This window comes from Miniopterus natalensis, chromosome 1 (genome assembly GCF_054644295.1).
Source record: "Miniopterus natalensis isolate mMinNat1 chromosome 1, mMinNat1.hap1, whole genome shotgun sequence".
NCBI lineage: Eukaryota > Metazoa > Chordata > Mammalia > Chiroptera > Miniopteridae > Miniopterus > Miniopterus natalensis.
In genome coordinates, this window is record NC_142081.1 from 174,916,307 (window position 1) to 174,938,499 (window position 22,193).

The window sequence follows — 22,193 nt, forward strand, 5'->3', positions numbered from 1 at the left end:
TTTTTTCTCCTTTATTTCTCTCATGAGAAATAAAAGTTACCATGTTTGGATTCAAAGATGTTTACAGAGTTAGTTAAGAAGCCAGAGGAGGCCCTGTCTTTAGCTCTCTGTTCCTTCTTATCTCTCTGTAACCCTCTTACAGACCTTCCAAAGAACACGGTATCTTTTCAGATTGTTTTTTCCCGAAATCATTCTGGCAAAATGTCACTTTTAGTGTGAGTTATCTAGAATGAAGAATGAACTTCATTATTCCACTCTGCTGATGTCGTCCTGACCTGGGCTGACTGTGTAGTACAGCCAGGAATGGACACTGAGCGTGCCCAATCCTAATTGTCCCCGGCTGAGGATGGGTAACCCATTTTTAACAGCAGATGCATTGTTTTCTTTGATAAAGTGTAGCTTTTACAAATCTTGGGGAAGCCATCTATTGCTGGAATCAAAAAAGGTTCATTAAAATATTTTACAATGGATGAAGGAACTTTACAGTTTTTAAAATGAAATAGTACGTTTGGCAGAATGACACAGTAGGAAAAAATAGCCTTCGGGATCAGAAAGACCTGGTTTCATTTTCAACTCTACAACTTAAAATGTGTGTAACCTTGAATCCTTTCTTACCCTCATTGAACCTGCGTCATCATCTGTAAAATGGGAATAAGAAGAGCATTTCCACATTGGTGTGGGAGGGTTAAATAAAGGGCTGTATAAAAAGTACCTGGCAAACACCCTGCCTAGAAGGCACTCCAGGATCTGTTATCTATTTCTTAATCTTTAAATTGGTTTATATTTACTATAAAACGGTAACTGGAAATGAAATTTAAATATCTTTTATATTAGAGACAACTTGAATAGATACTAATGGTTTATTTCAGCTTTTGTAGCAAAGTAAATTTATCTCAACCTCTCCTCTCTCTGAATTGTATGTCTTTCTTGAACATCAGCAGTATGAAGGCATTGTCTTAAGTCCTTTATCTCCATTGACAGCCTTATGATTAACATTAGTATTAAATTGACTCTACGGATTAGGTGGTTATACAGGTGAAGTAATTTCCCCAAGGTCACACCGCCGGGGTTTGGACCCAGGGTGCCGGGGTTTGGACCCAGGCTCAGTGCAGCCTCCTGGCTTCTCTTCCTCTCCTTGGAGTGAGCGAGCTGTCGCTTTGACAGTTAGCGTATCTGCTCCCACTCTTGGCAGCTGCAACCCTTGTCTTCGCCCCACTCCCCTCGGAGCCCTGCAGCCTTCTAGCGCCCAGGTCTTTCCGTTCAGCTTTCCCGAGCCTTTTACTTTGTCAGCACATTTCCCTTTCTTTCCTGCGTATGGTGGCCTCATGCTAGGAGCAACTGAGCATGCGTGAGGATAACAGGACATACAGCTTTTATTTTTAAAATCACTTTCAATTCTTACTTTTTATTTAAAACACATGAAAGTTACCTAACAAAAATATTTTAGGAAGGTAGCTCAAAGTCAAATAGTTATATTTTATTAAATTAAAATTATTTATCTCTTATAGCTTGTTTTAAAAATCACCTGAGTAACATTTTTACCTTTTTTTTTTTTTTTTTTTTTTTAAACAAAGTGCCCCCCCAATAGTTCCAGTCCCCTGGGTGGAAAAGGTGAAGGGACTGAGAAGTACAGATTGGTAGTTACCCAGTAGTCACGGGGATATAAAGTGCAGCAGTAAAGTCCATGAGACCCAGACTGTGCACCTTTTAGGCGAAAGGCAGGGCGGCTCCTCCTCTTGTTCTTTCACCTGCTGCAGGAGAGTCCAGAGCGGAGTCCAAGGTAGGACTCAGTCTGTGGAGGGTCAGGACAGGATGACTCCCTAGGCCCTGGGACACTCTAGGGAACAGATGATTGAAAACAATAGCAGCATGAGCCCTCAACACTAGTGCCCTCAGGTCTCATCTGGCCTTTTCATATCTGCTTCCATCTTGTTTAATAAGAAACCTTTTCGTGTGAAGACTTTGTTCCATTTCATTGCCTCATTCACTCGGGAAATGACTACTGGGTGTCTACTGTTTGGATTCCCAGTGGTTTCTCTTTTTACCATCTTTTCAACCGATTGTTGATTGTTTACATGAATATAATTCTGCTCAGAAAAACTCATTTAAAACATGAAATTTTCTGTATATCATAAATAAGACAATTCAAGTAAAACTGCCCATTACTGAGTGTTTTTTAAATGAACTTATAAACATTAATAGCCAATAATATACAATCCACAGCAAGGATTCAGTATTCCTTAGATGTCATCTCCTTATGGTAAATAGTTTTTTGGGACAGCCTGTATAATCAGTTTTATTTATATAATATATTTTACTTTATGAACACATTAACCTTTCATATCAAATGAATTTGTAAACCTGTAATTCCGATGTGTCTGCTCCTAAATGGAATTATCCTGACTCCCCAGGTGCCTGCGTGAACATCACCCACAGCCACTGTCAGATGTTGCCCTACCACACCACGCCAGCCTCTCCCGCCCCCATTGTGAAAGACATGGATGTGGAGAAGTTCCTCAAGTTCTTCATGTACCTCCATCGCTTCGGCTGCTATCAGTATATCATGCTTTTTGGCTGTAGCCTTGCCTTCCCCGAGTGCGTCAGTGATGGGGATGACAGGTATTTTGGAACCAAAATCATTCCGTGATGAGTCAGTTGCAGCAAAAGTGTCTGAGAGGAACAAAATTACCCCAGGCTACCACATTTTGTTGTTGTTGTTGTTGAAGGAGGAAAATGCCCACAACAGCCCCACACCAGTCATAGCCAGTTGTAATTCTTTTAAACTGGAAATGTTTTGAAAACCTGGAATAATTTTATTAATGGGAAGAAATTATTCAGTATGTTAGATTGATGCTATCAGCTGTGATAGTAGCTATTTCAGGGAGGGACTGGCAGAGACAGCATCCTCAAAGGGGTGATGGAAAAGAGTTTATTGAAGGGACTATTTATGGAGGTGTGGTTGGCTTAAGAGAACAAATAAGTGATGGGAGGCACCAGGGCCCCGTAATAGGGGGATGCAGTTCCACCACTCAGGGCTTGAAAGGGCAAGAGCGTGGGCAGCACCGGGAGGGGGTTCAGGGATGGGTGGGTCGGGGGTTCTCCCGACAGGCCAAGTGCTGCGACCCCAACCAGAGGACTGCAGAGAGAGAGAAGGAATAGATACCCTGACCTCACTCTCCTCCTGCCCTTCCATCTGCCAGGGCCTCCCACCACTGAACTCACCAACAACCATCGCGCAACTGTAGGCAATTAATGGGAGCTCAATAGATAAGATCCAAAAATCTCATCTAAATATCATCAGCTCACAAGCCTCATATCTCATCGTTTAAATCAGGTATTAGTGAGATGCTTGTTGAGTTTCATGGTCAACACTGGAGCTCAGAGCAGGGCGAGGAGGGCGAAGGGTTGATGCAGAGGGACTGAGACTATATCGAATAGGGTTAGAAATAATTTTCAATAAAGGTAAATCAATGAAGAGCATGTCAGGGAATATCTGACATACTAAGTATTCATTTTAAAAGCATATGTTAAAATAATAATCACAATTATTATCTGAATTGAAATGTTAGGAAGTTTTCAGAATGGTAATGTTAGAATGAATTGCATTTTCAAGTGCAAGTAGATTGCATGTTATGTGTACTAATTTAATTAGTGCGTAAAAGATAACTTTCAGTAGGCAAAGCCATTTATTATTTGAACTGGAAAAAGCCTGCATTGCCATAGACGAAATGCTAGTTAGAATAGAAGTAGTAGATTCTGGACTGTAGAAGTAAGTAAAGAACTATTAGCAGGCACAGCATTCAGGAAAGTTTTGCTGGAAAGCACTGTCTGTAGAGGGTGCCTTCATGGTAACAGAGAGGCTCTGTTAGGTCTTTCCAGGGGTGAGAGTGTAGATGGTAGTGAGGGGGCCCCTTATGTCCCTAGAATGATGGCAGTATGGCAGGGTGGTCGAATTCATTTCCTAGGGCTGCCAGAACAAATGACTACAGCTGGGTGGCTTCCACCACAGAAACGTATTCTCTCACATTTCTACAAGCTGTAAGTCCAAGATCTGGCAGAGCCATGGCCCCTCTGGGGATTTCAGGATGGGGGCTGAGTGACTCCCTTCCTTCCTTTGTCAGCCTCTGGTGGTTTCAGGCCTTCCTTGACTTGCAGCCACATGCCAAGGAAGTCTCTGGCTCTGGCTCCAGTCTCCATCCTCACATGGCCTTCCCTTCTGCGTTTGTGTCTTCTCTTCTGTCTCTTATGGGGGCACTTGTCATTGGGTATAGTATTAACCTAAGATGATCTCATCTTCTCAAGGTCCTTAACTTAATGACATCCACAATGACCTTTTTACCAAATAAGGTCGCATTCAAGGTTCCCAGGGTTAGGACATGGACATATCTTTTTGGGGCCACCATTGACCATACTGCAGTGGCTGAGAAAGCAGGCGATGGAGCCACATGCCTGAGACTTTTCATCTGTAAAATGGAGATAACAGTTGTATTTACTTTACGAAGTTCACGTTAGGTTTAAATGACAGAGAGTTTGGAATAGTGCCTGGCTTTTAGAAACAGCTCAATAGATGTCAGTAATAGTTATCAAATAGTGGATTGAAAAGAAGGGGAAGTACTGATAAAATTGAGGACACAAAAAGTATTTATAACATATGCTAAGTATTGAAAGATTGGAAAATAAACATAGAATACTATATGGATTAAAAGAAATTTAGGTAGAATACTCAAGGCTGCTAGAGCTGGATTCTAATTCCATTTCTCCTGAATTTCAAACAATTTCACTTACATCTCTTTGCTTTACTTTCCTGTGGACTGGCGTGTGCACAAACAAGACAATGAAAGAGAGAGCTTTCGGCTTCCAGGAGACGCTTATTTCACCTTGATCATTGTTATTGTAATTCAGTCTCAGCTCTCAATTAAATTAGTTGCAAAATTCTAGGTAAGTGGCTCACAGTCTTCAGGGCACTCTTAAGTAAAATTTGTTTTTCTCCTGACCTGGTTTGTCCTAAGAAGTGCTCTCATGTGAGAGTTTTCCAATTTCTGTTATAATGGGTAATAATTTATAGTCGGTTTTCAGATATTTTTCAGGGACTCATGCTATTTTCTGTTATTACATTTATCATCACATTTAATTGTATAATTACACTTTCAGACCAATTACTTCCTACTATCACTTATCATGTGCACAGGACCTACAAGCTAAATTCAATAAGCACAATAAGTTTGAAAAAAGTAAAACATATTATGGAAAATAATTCTAAAGTTGAACATATTTTTCTTATATTACACTACAGTGAATACTTTTATATTAATTTTCTCTACTATTCAAATAACAAAAAATTGCTTATATTCCATCCTAGAAAAAATAGCTACTTGATAACATTTAAAAATTAACTTAAAAAGGTAGAGTGGGATGCCTAAATCATATAGTTTTTAACTTGATTCCTTTGAGACCTCAGATACTCATTAAAACTACATCATATAACAGTGAACTTTAACAGTGTCCATTTTAGACTAGGTTGCACTTTAATAAACGTGTGTGTCATGCACTATATAACAGGCTAATTGAAATAGAGTATACTTTATATGGATTCAGTGAAATGTAGCTCAAAATATGGAGATTTAGCTGATAAACCATCTGGGTAACCCTAAAACCATGTGGGATAGAAGGAGTAGCTTAGAAATATCAGCAAGTAGCTGGAGAGAAATTCACAATTCCCAGGCCAGGAGAACAAAGGTTTCTAGATGGCCTGATGCACAGGTACACTGGAGGTGTCTGCGTCTGAAAGAGGAAGCAGGTGTCGCAGCCCCATTCTTTGGATGAGTAACCATCACCCTTTCTCACCTTGTTAAGTAACAGGTGCATAACTTGATCAAAGCTTGGAGAGGGGTTAATTTGGCCTGGAACATCCAGCTTTGGCTTTGCTTCTAGAAGACACCCAGGAGACCCTGCTGATTGTCATCACCCTCCTCACATCTTCTAATTCTTTGCAGAGAAACTCTGCTCATGAAATGAGGCCTTAACATTAAACACTTGACGTGTTTTGCTATTGATTTTCCCCTCTGGGGTGTTGCTTTGCTGCTGGCTCCTTAGCAGAAATTCTTAAAATCTGTGTAAATAAATAAAAATTTTATATAGCCAGACGACTAGAGATTAAAGATTATATCTCTGTACTGTACTTGATCCATGTAGGATTGCTAGGAGGGTCAAATGCGTTTCTTCAAGTGATCTTTTCAAAAGCCCTATACTTTTTTCCAAATAAGCATGTTCATTGGAGATTAGAGAATTTATCTGGTGACTGCAGAGAATGTGCTTGAAAACCTAGGGGCAGATGAAACCTGATTCCTTATAGCTCTGCCAGTTGTCAGTTATAAGACCTTGGGAACTTTCATTAGCCTTTCTGACCCTCAGTTTCTTCATCTCCGTTAGATACTGATCATACCCACTTCATAGAGTTTGTGTGTATTAAACATGGCTTACATAAGGTGCTCATACGTGGTCTACACTGTCTGGTACACAGTAACTTCTCTGTGAATAGTAAGTACTGTTATTGCTGTAGGACTCAGAGATGGTGCGTGAGTTTCTGGGAGGGTATAAACTTCATCACCTCTTTCAGAGATGCAAGATTTGCATATTTTTCTCATTCTTTCCACCTTCTAATTAATTTTCTACTTAGCTGCCAAAGTGATGATTTAAAAATACAAATTAGCTCTGGCTGGTGTGGCTCGGTTGGTTGGAGCAGCATCCCAGACACCGAAAGGTCGCGGGTTTGATCCCCAGTCAGGGCCCAAGCCCAGGGTGCGGGTCTGATCCCTAGTCAGGGTGAGCATGGGAGGCAACAGCCTATGTTTCTCTCTCTCTCCGTCTCCCTTCCTCTCTCTCAAAAATCAATAAAAACATGTCCTAGGGTGGGGGTTTCTAACCCCCCACAAATTAGATGATGTCATTCCCCTGCCTCTACTCTTTCTAGGGCTTTCCATTGGATATAGATTGCAAGCTAATGGTTTGGAAGCCTTCCTGCTCCTCTAGTGTCATCAGCTCTGCCCCAGCTGCAGTGATCTTTCTGTTTCTCAGAAATGCCAACTTTCTCATTTCAGTTGCACATGTTGTTCCCTTTACCTTTAAGGATCTATCCCTCCCGCTAAGCCCTCTGCTCAGAAGACCTCTCTGCAGAGAAACCTCCTCTGACTACCCTCGCTGGCTGCCCTGCTCTCTTTCACTGCTGCCTGGCTGTGTCTCTTTTTGCTTCTGTGTGTGTCGTCGGTCTTACTTTATACACTCCACAGTGGCAGAGCTTGACTTTGTACATCATTCTGTACCCGGTGTTCAGAACGGTGCCCCACACATAGTAGGTGCTCAATAAATATTTATAGGAATGAATAAGTAAATAAACTCATCCTTTAGGGAGCCCTTCTAAATGTCTAGGTAAATGGGGGTTCGAAATATGTCAGCTGTTGTTGTACGTTGCTTACTGTAATTCACATGGTCCTGAAAGTTCACGTATAAATCAAATTTTATACATATAAAGTGAATAACAATTTTAAATGGAGTTAGATGGTATTCCCAGAAATGATTTAGCTTCTTTCTGAGTGAGCTTCAGATGGCAGAACAACCAGCTGAAATATAGTAACTTGTTCTTTTCAAGCTGTCTAAATCCTGGACCTAATACATGAGGAAGCACTGAATTATTTCTGAGGATTGGCCTGGGGCTCAGCACTTTCTTTTTAGTATTGACTACACACACTCAGTTAAAAAGACTTTACAGGTCAACAGTAGTTGAAAACCTTAGACTTAAGGTTTAGATAAAGAGCAGAAGCAAAACAGTTATAAAGTGTCCAGAGAATAATGACCAGGATCATGATTCGAATCTGTCCATGTAAAGAACAGCTGAGGAACCTGGGGGTGGGAGCCCGGGATGCACTGCGAACATCCTCAAACGCTTCTGGCCTGGCCTGGAAGAGGGGGCACACCTTTTCTGTATGTTTCCACGGGGCCAAGATGGAACCAATAATTGAAAGTCACAGAGAAATAAATTCTCATTTAACAAAAGTAAGAACTTTTTGGGTAATAAATTTGTCTACATGTGGAATTGTTGTCTCAGGAAATGATGAGTTATTATCATTGGAGGTAATGAAGCCAACTATTGAGAACTTACTGGAGACATTTCAACAAAGAATCTAGCATCTTTTGCTAAATTAGTTTTCTGTTGAATTAAAGGGCAGGTCCATTCGTAGTGGCCCATTGCACTTGTTTGAGGGAGTTCTAAACACTTATGGAAAAAAGAGTAGCCCTGGCCTGTGGGCTTAGTTGGTTGGAAAGTCATCCCGTGCACCGAAGGCTGAGGGTTCGATTCCTGGTCAGGGCACATGCCCAGGTTGTGGGTTCGATTACATGCGCAGGAGGCAACCAATAGAAGAGATGCTTCTCTCTCTTTCCCTCTCCCTCTGTGTCTTACCAGAATCAATGGAAAATATGTCCTCGGGTGAGCATTAAAAAAAAGAGGAATTAAATTTACCATAACTTTTCTCAAGGATACTTTACATTTGCACTGGGAATAATAATGAGAGGATCCAGCGGGGGCTTTGTGGTGGGCTGTCTTCACGCCCATGGAGAGTATCTAGTAACAACCGATCGATGGTCACCCAACTGCCTTCCGAAAGGACGGGCTGAATTCACTGCAGGACTTCGGTTTTGCCACCTGGTGTTTGCCAGTGGGGACCCTCCCGTCCAAAGCCCCCTTTCTCTCCATTTGACTCTCGGGTTTTCACCTAAATAAATGTTAAACAAATATTTAAAGTGTATCACCTTGGGGAGGTGCTAAATTATCTGCTTGGAACACCTGTGTATCCTGGGTGCCTTGGCTCATGCTCAGAGTTAAACAGTTTATGGTGGAAAATAGAACTTCTGACCTGTCAATATCTGTCCCACTGTCACCCTGTTTCTCACCCTTAATTCTGTGAGTTTTGATTCTAAAACTCTGATAATAAATCAGGACTGGAACTCTGCTATGTTGCTATCTTCCATTCACTGTAGGTTCATCTTTTGAACTTTTGCTTTTGCTAAAATCCTGATAGGTAAATAAAAGTTCAAGGCATATTTTTGGTTCAGCCACTAGGCAAGAAGAAAAAATATGTTAAAAGAAACAAGAGATATTTAAAATTTCCTTTTCAGAAGGCACAGTTTGTTAATTTCTTATAAATGCCCTAAACATCCTTTTAGAAGCAGCCGAGTTTCCTGGAAAAACGATCCTGCGTTTCAGTTCTCATTATTTAAAGTTACTGTAAAAGTTTCCTGTCATTTCAAACACACAATTGATACGTTTTTCCTCTTGTGACTCCATCATATTACTAAAATGGCCATAATACTGAGATGGCTTTGAGCTGAGTAATCCACATAGGCGCCAAAGTTGCTATTGGAATGAATTTTTAAAAGCTATTTGCTATGTGAGAATTGTAAAGCCCTGTCCCTCACCATCCAATTTATACTCACAATTTCTACTACCGCATATAATATTATATTGCCACACTATTTTTGAGTTGAATTTTACTGATAATGTTTTAATGAAAAAGTAACAAATTTGTCCACTTATAATGTCATTTTAGAAGGCTTACTGTGTTCTTAAATATGTTATTTTACAAGACAGCATGTGCCCATCTCCCATGTAAATGCAACCCCGAAATCATCTAAAAAGCAAGTTGGGAAATAGAGTTTGATTTAAAACATTTTTTGAAGATTTCAGAAATTATATAAAGTCAACATAAGCTTTATTCTTTTTTTTCTAAATGGAGATTAATTACATACTGCTAATTCATTTTACTAAAGCTTTTATTTATGTCCCAAGAACTCTGCAGTGGCACATTTGGGAATAAATGCAAGCATTACAGAATTAAAATTTTTTTATAATCATAATTTTTAAAAAATAATCATCAGTAGGCAAAGAAAAAAGATAAGCTTAGGTGCTATCACCAACTAACTATTCTGAAAGTCATTTGCTACTTCCTTCCCTGATTTTACCTGCTACCCTGGAAACAGGGGTCTTTTATTATTATTTCTAATTATTATTATTTTTAATCCTCACCTGAGAATATGTTTATTGATTTTAGAGAGGGAGGAAGGGAAAGAGAGAGCATAACATTGATGTGAGAGAGAAACATCAATTGGTTGCCTCCCTTACGCTCCCTGACCTGGGAGCAGACCCGCAACCTTTTGATGTGTGGGACAACGATTCAACCAATGAGCCACCCGGCCAGGGCAACAGCAGTCACTTAGCCACGCCAGTGCTGGCCACCCCGCTGTTTAGGTGGCCGGTTATATCATAGTTGCTTTTCAGCCTCAGGCAACACAGATTGAAAATGCATTTTGGCATTATACATAAAATATCAGTGATAAGTAAGGTTCCATTTTATGAGCCAAAATGGCTCCACATGTGGGTAATATAAAGTCAGATAACTCATGTCACTTTTATTTTACAAAGATGTAAAGCTAGAGAATCAGGCCATGACAGCTCAAGTCTTTCTGAAAATGCCTTGTCATGTCACTCACAGTGTCTCAAGCTCAGTGAATTAGTTTGTTGACTTTTCAGCTCAATAATTCCTTGGTATTATGTGGATGTGGCTGGAATTTAGATTCAATACTTGTGATTCAATTCATTCAAAAATCTGTATTAAAGGTGCCATTTCATGATGTGCAAAAATCAAAACAGCTGCAAAAATCATTTAACAATTGCAAGTTTCTTTGGTGATTTGTTAATCCTGTATCCCATGGGCCCTGGTGAGTATGCCAAGTAGTAATGAGAACCAGGTTCATGCTGGTTAGAAGGGTATAGAATTTTATATTCTCTTTCAGGGGTGGTTGTGTGGTTTTACATCGTTCACACCCATCTTAATTTAAGCTGTGTTTATCTGTTGGTATTTCCTTAATTTTCTCTATTTTAAGGGCGACACCCTGCTCTTGGCCTCTAAGTGAGACATTTAATTGTAGGGTTTTCATCCATAGCAATTTTACTGACATTTTCCTCTTACATGGCAATTATTTCAAGACTGAATAGCACGTGTAGAATTTGCTGACCTGATGAGGAGGGGATCAGGTGAGCTGGGACAGTGTGAGCTCTTATGCAGCCCAGGAAGTTGGCAGTTAGATAGTGATGGCTCTGCTCCCGGCCTTGCTACTGATAGCTTAATTCCAAGCAGGCCACCAAATTACCCTCTGAATGTGATTCATTCATTTCTCTAATAAATATTTATGGGGTGATGACTGTACACACTAGGGATACAGCAACAGATAAACAGACAAGAATTCTTGACCTCGTGGAGCTTATATTACATTGGAAGGAGAAATTACATAGGCAATGAGCAAATAAATAGGTAGCAAATAAATAAATAAATAATGTAGATCAGATAGTGGTAAGAGCAATGGAAAATAATCCAGCAAGGAAGCTTTGGGAGAGTCAGAGAATGGTGGCAAGAGATGCAATGTTAAGCAGAGTGTTGTTCAAGAATACCTCACTGAGATTACATTTGATCCATCAGGATAGAGGCATCTAGAAGGTGAGGGAGACCCAGATATTCTGAATGTCCTGTGGTCACTGACCTAAGTGGGAAAGACGGCCTGATGGAATCGGTCCTGTAAGCAGATACTGTTGGCTCAGATGTTAGTGTTGAGGGTGTAGACGTAAGGGAGGGGTAGATGGTATTGCCACGCACATTCAGAGCCTGAGGGAAATCCCTCTCAGCTTCAGACATCAGCTCATTCAACAAGGGTGCTAGAAAGTTATCGATTTATTTATTATTATTTGTGGATACACTTATTAGCACCCACAATGTACCAGGCGTACCATTTGATGTGGGGGATGTAGAGATGAAAAACACACAATTTTGACTTCAAGAGACTCAGCATGATAGGGAATCAGAAAGGAAAATAATAAAATGGCTGTACAATGTGATCAGTTTACAAGGTGTGGAAGTAACACAGAGAGGAAGGAAGAACTCTTTTCATCTGGCACTATTAGAAAAGGCTACTTCCAGGGGGGCAATAACAGTTGAATTGGATTTTAGAGGATGAATAGAAGTTTGTCATGTGGAAAAGGTGGAAAAAGAAGGCATTTCAGGTAGAGAATTAGCCTAGATCTACTGTCTGTTAATGAAGCTACAACTAGTTTAATTTTACTAGAATATAAAACGGGGAGAGAACAAATGGATTTGAGGATGTTTGAGGAAGTAAAATTAGCAGTACTTCATGATTAATTTCACATAAATGGTGGGGTTGAGGGTGAAGCAAAGGTTTTGGGATTTGAGCACTTGGGTAGATGATATTACCACCAACAAAATCATGCATGTCAAAGGGGCAGTGGTGCTGGGAGATGATGAATTAACACCGACATAATGCCTTGATCTGGTTCAAGAAGTGCAAGACAGTAATTTTCCTTTCAATGGAGATAAAAACAGCTGTCCTTCTGTAGGAGATGACATGATTTATACATTCATCCAGTGGTGTGCTGGTAATGGGCTCCCTGAAAACAAAACAAAACAAAACTGTCATTTGTAGCATTTGCTGATTTCTGTGGTAGAAGCACTCCTAACAGATTTCAAGCGAACCAGAGTTTAAGGATTTCTGGCACAACACTGCACTTTATCTTTGACTGGTATTTGCTAAGCTCCCGCTGGGTGTGATGCATGCAGTGTGCCGCCTGTTTCTCACCAGCCTCCCCATATCCACTTCCCACCTTCCTCTGTCGGAAGGCTTTCAGATGGCTACTTTCTTGCTTCCTGTGGGGCTCAGCCAATGGAGCCACCGACCGGACATCAGAATGTAAGAAGAGAGTCAGGTTGGGTAGCGATCCCTTAGTTTCTTCTTTGCCAGGTTACCCAGGCTGCTTGCATCCCACTAGGAGAGGCTATGGCTCCTATCAGGCAGCTTCCCCACGTGGCTCTCTGTAAGTTCTATTTTCTGCCCCTTCCCTTTTTTCCTGAAGTCTGAGATGCTAACAGCAACCTGTCCCAGCAGACTGCACTGACCCTGTTTTTTAAAGTTTCAGACTGATCTGACCCCCAAATACCCTGACTTCTGTTATTTCTCTTCGGATCTGAGAGACAGTGACATGTACAAACATTTCCTTGAGCACTTTTCTACTTTCATGTCTAGTGAAGGTGGGAACCAAGGAAACCTCTTTCCGGCCACTCTTATACCCCATCTTATGAGGTGTCTGAAGGCCACCAGAACATGCTGACATAGAAAGCTGGAGTTGTTGGTCCATCACAGAGAGAACAGGCCATCTGTTGCTTCTCTGTGTTTCCCATCAGTGGAGATGAATTCATGCTCCTGTGTCATTTGTGGACTTATGTCCCTGTGTTACATGTGGCTCATGTTTGTGAAGAGAGGCCAGCTAGGTGAGGCATTTTGGAGTCATAGTAACTGCCTATGTGATCATCCTTAAGTTTCAGATTTCTCACAATGTAAAAAGAAGAAATAGGGGTAAATTATCTTGCAAAACCCTTCCAGCATTAACATTCTCCTCAAGACTAAGGTCTGCAGCTCTAGGAGCCCCCTGTGACTATGACTTTTTTTTTTTTTAAAAGTTCTATTGATTTCAGAGAGAGGAAGGGAGAGGGAGAGAGAGATAAAAACATCAGTGATAAGAGAGTCTTTTATCGGCCACCTCCTGCATGATCCCCAATAGAATCAAGGCTGCAACCCAAACATGTGCCCTGACTGGGAATCGAACCATGACCTCCTGGTTCATAGATCAACACTCAGCCACTTAGCCACACTGGCTGGGTGACTATGACTTTGTAAACATTGCTCACTGAACAATTCAGCCTAACAAAGACAGATTCAGAAATATGTGTGTGAGTCTCATCAATGAATAGACATCTAACTCAATAGCTTGCCTCTGACCAAGTGAGATACCAAAGAAAAGTATATCAGTTACCCACTGCTGCAAAGCACATTACTGCATGCACACTTACCAGCTTAAAATAGCACATATCTATTATCTCATAGTTTCTGTGGGTCTGGAATCTGGCAGTAACTTACCTGGGTCCTCTGCTTCAGGGTCTGTTATATGGGTACAATTAAGGTGTTGGCCAGGATTGGAGTCTTATTTGAAGGCTTGACTGGGGAAGGATCCACTTTACAGCTCATGTGATTGTTGGAAGAATTTCAGTTCTTCAAGAGCTGTTGTAGTGTGAGCCTCAGTTTCCAGCTGGCTGTTGGCCTCCCCAATATGGCAATTTGCTTCATCAAAGCTAGTAAGGGAGAGAGTCTGCTAGCAATAGAGAAATCAAATCTTACTCTTATTTATGATGGAAATGACATTCCATTATTGGTTGGAAACAAGTCACTAGACCAGCCCACACTCAAAGGGAGGGGCTTATGCAGGGCTTGAGTACCAGGAGGCAGGGGATATTGGGGACCATCTTAGAGTCTGCCTGCCACAAAGACTCTTTTTTTTTTTTTTTTTTAATGGAAAAAAGGAAAAGGGTTTTTCCCGAGCTCTCCTAATATATTTAAAGGTCAATTTTTCTGCCAAACATAAAAAGTGACAATTAAGTGTGATGTGGGATTCTGAATGAAGATGTTAGGGATATTTGAACAAGGTCCTTAATTTAGTGAAAGATATTGTACCGATGTTAATTTCCTGGTTCTGATCATTTCTGTGGTTGTGTAAGGTGTTAGCCTTGAGGGAGCTGGGATGCAGAATATGTCAAAACTTTCTGTACTATTTTCGTAACTTTTCTGTAGGTTAAAAAGTAGTTTGAAAGTTAGAAAAAGCGACTTGTAAAACTTTAAAATTCCTACTTATATAAGCCTATATTGCAGCTATAGCTTATTCAATAATTTTAACATTAGGTCTTATCAGAATTTTGTTTTTGTTGATGAAATCTGAAGTTTTTTGGGGGGATGGAGATATGTTCAAAAGGGCATAATAAAGAAAAAATCTGTAATTTTTTTGGTACATAAATTTAAAAACCTTTGGTAGATAAATATGCTTAAAAATGTATAGGCAAAATCTCCAAGTTCTTTTTTTTAATCCTCACTTGAGGATATTTTTTCCATTGCTTTTCAGCGAGAGTGGAAGGGAGAGAGAGAGAGAAACATCGATGTGAGAGAGACACATCAATTGGTTGCCTCCCACAAGAGCCCTGACCCCAACCAGGGCCAGGGAATGAGCCTGCAAGTGAGGTATATGCTCTTGGCTGAAATCGAACCCGGGACCTTTCAGTCTCAGGGCCGATGCTCTAACCACTGGGCAAGACGGGCTAGGGCATCCGAGTTTTTTATAGATAAATCTCTTTAGAACATCCTTCCTAATGGAAATACAATAAAACTCTCACTATCACTACCTAGTATAACTAATTATATATTTGTTTTCTGCTTGAACTTTAGTTGAAACATGTTAGAGACTTTGCATGACACCAACTGCACTTCACACATCAATTTAAAATAATCACCATTTCTAAAATAGTATTTGATAGCCAGATCCGACTCCTGCCTGTGCCGAGCACTGTTTTCAGATGTCGGTCTGCTTGTTGCTTAGATATAGACACTTATGTTCCAAAATAGTGTGGTCTATCTCTCCACACTGTTCCATGTGATGAAAGCAAAACACTTCAGCCCCTCAGAGGCCGTTGAATGTCATGTAAAGCAAGAGCAAATGGCTCCTCGTTTGCTCCCTGTTCGAAAGGGCTGCTAGTTATTAATACTCTCTCACTATTTCACTTGTCCTGGCCCAGCAACTTAAAGCTTATGGGTCTCCGTTGGTTACACCTCTTAAGAGAGCTATTTGGAAACACTCTAGACATTTTTCTTAGGACCTATTTTTAGAATGGAAGGCCTAATGGTATTTTAATGCCTCTATATATTCCCAGAACCAATCTCGAGAAAAAAAAAAATGTCTGTTACCTTTTGAAATTTAGCAAAGCTGGTGGGATTATCATTGCTCCTCTGAGAAGCGTTGTGTTAAAGGGTAAATTGTGATTTACAAAATGTCAGTGCTAAAGGGACCATGTGAGCTCAGCTCTTCCAAATCCCTCACTTTTCAAATGAGGAAACTGAGTCTTGGTGTGCGTGAACTGTTGGCACAAGATCAGATGGTGAGGACTGGCCACGTGAAAGTTTTAGGGTGGTGGACTCATCCTTTCCTGCAAAAGTGACCACAGGAAGAGTCCACGAGAATGTCAGCTTCTGAGTTAGAGACACAGCTTTAGAACAGAAAACAGTCTGCTGGGCCCCTGCATGAAACTTCATTGCTCTTACTATAGAGGATTCTGAGAAAAAATGTGGAGGGATTCAAAACTATGTGGATTCAGAAGTGAGGAAATGTCCCAGGACCACTTGGGAGAGTTGAACCTCGAGTGTTAGCTTTGCAGTGATCTTCCCATCCCACAATGTTGGATGCATTTCCCCCCCCACCCCCCCGCCCCGTAAATGGCATCTGAAATGCCGTTAATTAGAGATTCCTTTGCTCCAGCCAATCTTCTAATGACGCAGACACCTTTGGGACGGTTAAGTTTCCATCTCTTATTATAAATTACTCTGTGCTATTTTCATCTTTTCCCTTTGAAAACCTAATTGTGATCTGCTGCTCACTTGGGGAAGGTAGTTTTTACGGTAGGAAAGGAAGAACAATGTTTAAGAGCAAGTAATGCTCTGGTGGAGGTGGCTGTCTAGGTGGGGTGCTTGAGTGGGGTCAGGATGGTATCAGAGACTGGGACCCAGGCCAGGGACGCAAAGGCAAGGAAGTAGGCCAAGGCAAGCCTCGCTTGTCTTGTAGCTCTACTGTGGGCTGTCTCACACCTGGAACAGAAAGACAAACGGCTTTACCCTGCCCTTGTGTTCCTTAGCCCCTTTGGCAAGTTCTGATTCAGTGCAGGTTAACTGGGAGTTTGAAGAATGAAGGGAGAGCCCCCTCTGTGGATCAAGTTCTTAATCACCCTTGAGTTGTGCTTTGGAACACACACTCCTGAAGTAAGAATTGACGTGTAATAGAGCAGTTAATAGAGCGGGTGCTTGGGTCCATCTGCCTGGGTGTGAATCCTGGCTCTGACACTCAGGACCTCAGCGACCTTGGGCAAGTCTCTTACTTTTCCTGTGGTTCAGTTTCCTTACTTGGGCATTAGGGGTGACAGTGTTAGCGCTTATCTTTTAGGGCTGTAGTGAGAAATGAATGCGTCAGGGCACATGAAGTACTCAGACAGAGGCTGGCCAAGTGTGAGCTAGTGCACAGGAATCCTGTGTTCTCCACCTCCCTCAACCATGCGCCCATATTTTATTTGAGGAAATAGTCTCTAACTTCTCTGGAATAGGATAGAAAATGTTGTTTAAGAGATACTTTCTTTGTCCCGTTAATACCTAATTTATTTTCTGAATGGCAATCAGTTCTCTTTGCACCAAGATACTTGCCTGGAACAGTTCGTGTTTTATGCCCCAAACCTAATCTTTCAAATGCAAAACCTCTCCTTTCAGATCTTCACTAACAAATTTAATTACATATTAATGTAGGTAGATAACTATGTGACTATCAGGACTCTAAAAGATATTCAGTTTTGACCCTGGCCAGGTAGCTCAGTTGGTTAGAGCATCGTCCCAATGTGCCAAGGTTGCAGGTTCAATCCCCAGTCAGGGCACATACAAGAATCAACCAATGAATGCATAAATAAGTGGAACAACACATTGATGTGTCTCTCTTTCTCTCTCTTTCCCTTTCTCTCTCTCTTTAAAATCAACAATAAAAAAAGAAATTCAGTTTTAACACAAGTTTCTGAGAGGAAAGTCAAAAGCACTCATATCTGAATGTAACTGCTGAGTACCCCTTTCCCACATTTTTAAGTATAACAAGATCTCTCTCCCAAGATTCTTCATAGGACTCATGTTTCTGTAATTCGTAGAAATATGAATGGGGTATTGTAAATGTGCTGTTTGATCAAAGACCTTTTAAAGTCAAATTATTACATCCTTATATGAGAACAGACAATGTAGGAAAGTAGATAGAGTGTGGACTAAAAGTCGAAACATCTGGATTCTCTTCCCAATTCTTCCATCAAGAAGCTGCGTGACCTTCAGTCGATCCCAGAATCAGGTCCTGTCTCAAACGAAGGATTTGAATGAGGTGTTGCTTAAGGTTTCTTACAGCTCTAATATTGTGTGGCTCTGAAATATTTTAATGACACTACATTAATGAAGTGTGTGCTTTGCTTTGACTGAGATGTCTATTTTCTTTCCCACTTTTCTTAAAACCATTTGAGATGCCTTTGCTAGCTTGCTCACCAGCTAGGCTGAGAGATGCAGCCTGTAGCTGCAAAATAGAAAAAGCCACCTGGGTCTATAAGAACAAGTCCATGGCCTTGGCATTGTAGCATCCTAGGCCCCAGACACAGAGCTATGGAGCCAGGAGTGTTTGATGGCATGTCAGATAAATTAAGACAAGCTCCGAGGCATCATTACTCTTACCATTAATAGACAGTTGTCTGCATTTTTCTATTTCGCAGAAGATAAAATAGAAATCTGAGAAGATAAATAACTTTATAAGCTATCGACAAATACATTGTTTATAGCTGTAGATAAATAACTGAGTTGCCACTTGTCTTTATGCTTCCTTTCCAGGGAGGCAATGGAAATTAAGCAGCGGCTTTCTCTCTGCCTCTCAGAGATTCGTTGAATTTCTGAAAGGGAAAAAAGAGAAATGAAATTAACATATTTTGTGACCTACTTCTGCCTTTCCAATTTGGGGGCCTTCATTTCCATGTTAATTTATGCTTTTTGATATTAAGTAGAGCTCTTTTTGTGTTGATGGGTTTACTTTAATAACACAAATCTAAAAAAAAAAAAAATTATTGGGGGTGTCAATGCTCCTACAGGAGATAGTTAGATGGTATGTTATGGAACTAGCTCACTCCCTCTAGAACCATGCCATTAGGGTGGCTGATTTCTTATGCGATTGAGTGTAGAAATTTAAGTTGTTAACATAGTAAATATCAATTAAGATAATATTGCAACCCTTGTGGCCAACTTTAATTTCATTATTATTTCAAGTAGTAGTCTATAAAAATATTAATTTTCACCTTTCTCTGTTCTTCTAGTCCCGGACTCCTGCCCTGTCTGTCCTTCTGTGAGGCTGCAAAAGAGGGCTGTGAACCAGTCCTGGAGATGGTGAATGCCTCCTGGCCCTATTTCCTCCAGTGCTCCCAGTTTAGCGACCAAATGGAAAGCAGCAACGTCAGCAGGATTTGCTTCTCACCAGAGCAAGAAAAAGGAAAGCAATGTAGGTGTCTGTGTTCTGTTGCATTTTTAAAAATTTTAATTGAAGTATATCATTCATACAAGGCTGCATGCAAATAGCATACACGGTGCAATAGATGTCATCAAAGTGACCAGACCCATGTAATCAGCATCCAGGTCAAGAAACAGAGTATTATCAGCATCTAAGACACCCTCTCAAGCCCCCTCCCAGTCATCTCACCCTCCCAAAATAACCTCTCTCCTGACTTCCAGCACCTTGGGTAGTTTTGTCTACTTCTGAACTTGATATTAATGGAATCATACAGTATGTGCTCCTTTTTGTATCTAGCTGCGTTTGCTCAATATTATGTTGAGGAGATCCAGTATATTTTCAACTTCTAGTGGCTTGTTCATCCTCATTGTGAATAGTATTCTAACACATGATTATACCACAGTGTATTTTTCTTGATGGATATTATGACGTGCGATGCTATGACTATTCTTGGACATGTCTTTGATTGAGCAGGACTATGTATTTGTTCAGCAAAAGAGTTTTTTAAGTGGTTATAGCAATTTATACTTGTATGAGCAGTGTGTGAAAATGGCAGTGGCTCCAAAGCCTCCCCAACACTTGGTATTGTCTGTCTTTTTAATTTTGGCAATTCTGATAATAGTATTGTGGTATCTCTTTGCAGTATATCTGTGATTTTAAGTTGCATTCCCTTATGAATTTGATTGAATTTTCAAAATTTTTTTATTTGAGTATCTCTTTTTGCAAAGTGTCCGTGTATTTGGCCCATTTTTAAGTCAGGTAGTCTGTCTTTGTTTTTGACTTACAGTTCTTTATGCATTCTGGATGTGCACTCTGCTGGATATATGTACTGGGAAGGTTTCCCACTCTGTGGCTTGCCTTTTCTCCCTCTCATTAGTATCTGTAATGGAATAGAAAGTCTTAATTTTAATGGGTCTACATTACTGATTTTTTTCTGGTCTTCAGCTTTTTAGACTCTCCTGCTCCTGAATGTAAAAGCCTCTTTCTAAGTTACTAGAGAGGCCCTTTGGCTTTCACAGATGAGTTACAATTGCCTGTAGCTTTGAGTTATCTTTTTCTAGGACATTGATTCTCAGCAGTCAGCCAACCAATCCATTGTCCTCTGTACGTGTCAAACACTTGATAAGTTACCCCAGTAAGTATATTCCTTTCCATAAGCATACTATTCCAGGTCACCTCTGATGAAGGTTTTAAAAATTGGACCACCCCCTTAGCATCTGTTTCCACTTAGCATCAATGATGTTAACTTCACTGCCATCCCAGCTGTGAGTGATCCAGATCAAGAACACCATCCTATCACCTCCTTTCTTGGATCGCTCCTGGGACTGTCACAAGTTGGGTTTTCCAGGAGCGGTCACTGAGATGGACTTTGTTGTACAGGGTATTTATTAGGTATCAGCAGTTATGTAAAGGAGAGAGAGAAAGGAGGATTGGGCAGAAGGAGACATTGAAATGAGATCCAGGCCAGGAAAGCCTCAGCTAAATCCGTGGGAGCTCTGGAGCACATGTGGCCTGAGAGAGCTGTTGCGTGCTAGGCCAAGGTAGCCAGGCCTTTACAGTGCTGTGCCACGTAATGATGTTTTGGTAGATGACGGTCCTCATCTACGACAGTGGTCCCACAGATTATGATGCAGATGAGAAATTCCTATCGCTTAGTGACGTGGTAGCCATCATAACGTTGCAGCACAAGGCGTTGCTCACGTGTTTGTGGTGATGCTGGCGTAAACAGCCTTCTGCACCTGTCACAGAAAAGAACAGCACATCCAGTTACGCCAGCACACAATGCTTGATAACGCTAATACGTGGCTGTGTTACTGCTTTGTGTATTCACTAGACTATACTTTTTAGCATTATTTTAGAGTTTACTCTTTCTACCAATAAAAAAAGAAATTTGTGGTAAAACAGTACGCCAAGCTATGCCGGCAGCAGCCTCGTACTTTTCCTGTTTACCGTGGCTCTTGATTGTATCATTTTCTCTTGCGCTTGATTTAATGGCCTGTTGTTTTGTAGAATCACAAACTCTGTGCAGTCACATGCTGTGCAGTAATGTTCTGTAAGACCTGTGGCCTATTCCGTGTAGCCTAGGTGTGTGGGCGGGACCGTCCGGGTTTGTGTAAGTGCACTCTGTGATGTTCACACAAGGACAACATTGCCTAATGACGCATTTCTCAGAACATATCCCTGTTGTTAAGCTGGGCGTGCCTGTATGTCCCCGCCCCCAGTCCCCAAGCAGGCCCTGGATGTGGGCCTTCCCGGGAAGTGTGTGTCTTGGGCGAGGCAGAACTTGAAGGAGCCAGAGGCTGCTGGCTGACAGCGGGGGTAACAAATTCTCTCCCGAGGGGTAGGCACACGGAGTGCAAACGGATCGCCTGGCCCGATCCAAGACGGAGCTGATTTTGCGGTGTTTCTAAGGCATGTTATTAAGGCTCCGGCTACCTCTGGTTTGTTTCCGTTCTGAGGGTGCACTTCTCCAGTGGACCCCACTGAGAAACTGAGACGTTCACTGGGTTCTGCTCCTTTTCGGGGTCCACCAATTCTGATGTTTTTCTTCTGAGGACAACAGGATGGCTGGAATTTCCACTGTACTTTGCAGAGGTTTTCTGCTGAACTCTTTAGCTTCTGGCTCTTTGTGGCAAATGCCTTGAAGGGAAATCCTTTCCATGGCCCACTTGTCTATGTATCTTTCCTCACTCCTTATTTGACCCAATACCCAGTTCCTTTGGCGGCACCAAAATGATAACTTTTGTCTCTAACCCTGTGGGATTGCCAAAACTCTACTGGCTTCTCTGCCTCATCTCCAGATTCTCAGTTCCCAACTCCATGCCAAGAACCAGCAAGTTCCACAAGGAAAACAGCATTGCAGAACCTAGATTCTTTTATTCTGTGCTTATCTTCTCCCTGAAATCTTAGCCACTCACCTCCTACT

The 22,193-nt window shown here is 41.2% G+C and overlaps 1 protein-coding gene across 1 annotated transcript in view; it reads left to right on the plus strand.

Moving 5' to 3' along the window:
* Positions 1–22,193, plus strand: part of CORIN (corin, serine peptidase) — a 178,767-nt gene that overhangs the window by 51,312 nt on the left and 105,262 nt on the right. Inside the window, exons 4-5 of the mRNA XM_087827585.1 lie at positions 2,412–2,619; positions 19,077–19,258. Coding sequence (XP_087683711.1) covers positions 2,412–2,619; positions 19,077–19,258 — 390 coding nt within the window. The remainder of the gene's footprint in view (positions 1–2,411; positions 2,620–19,076; positions 19,259–22,193) is intronic.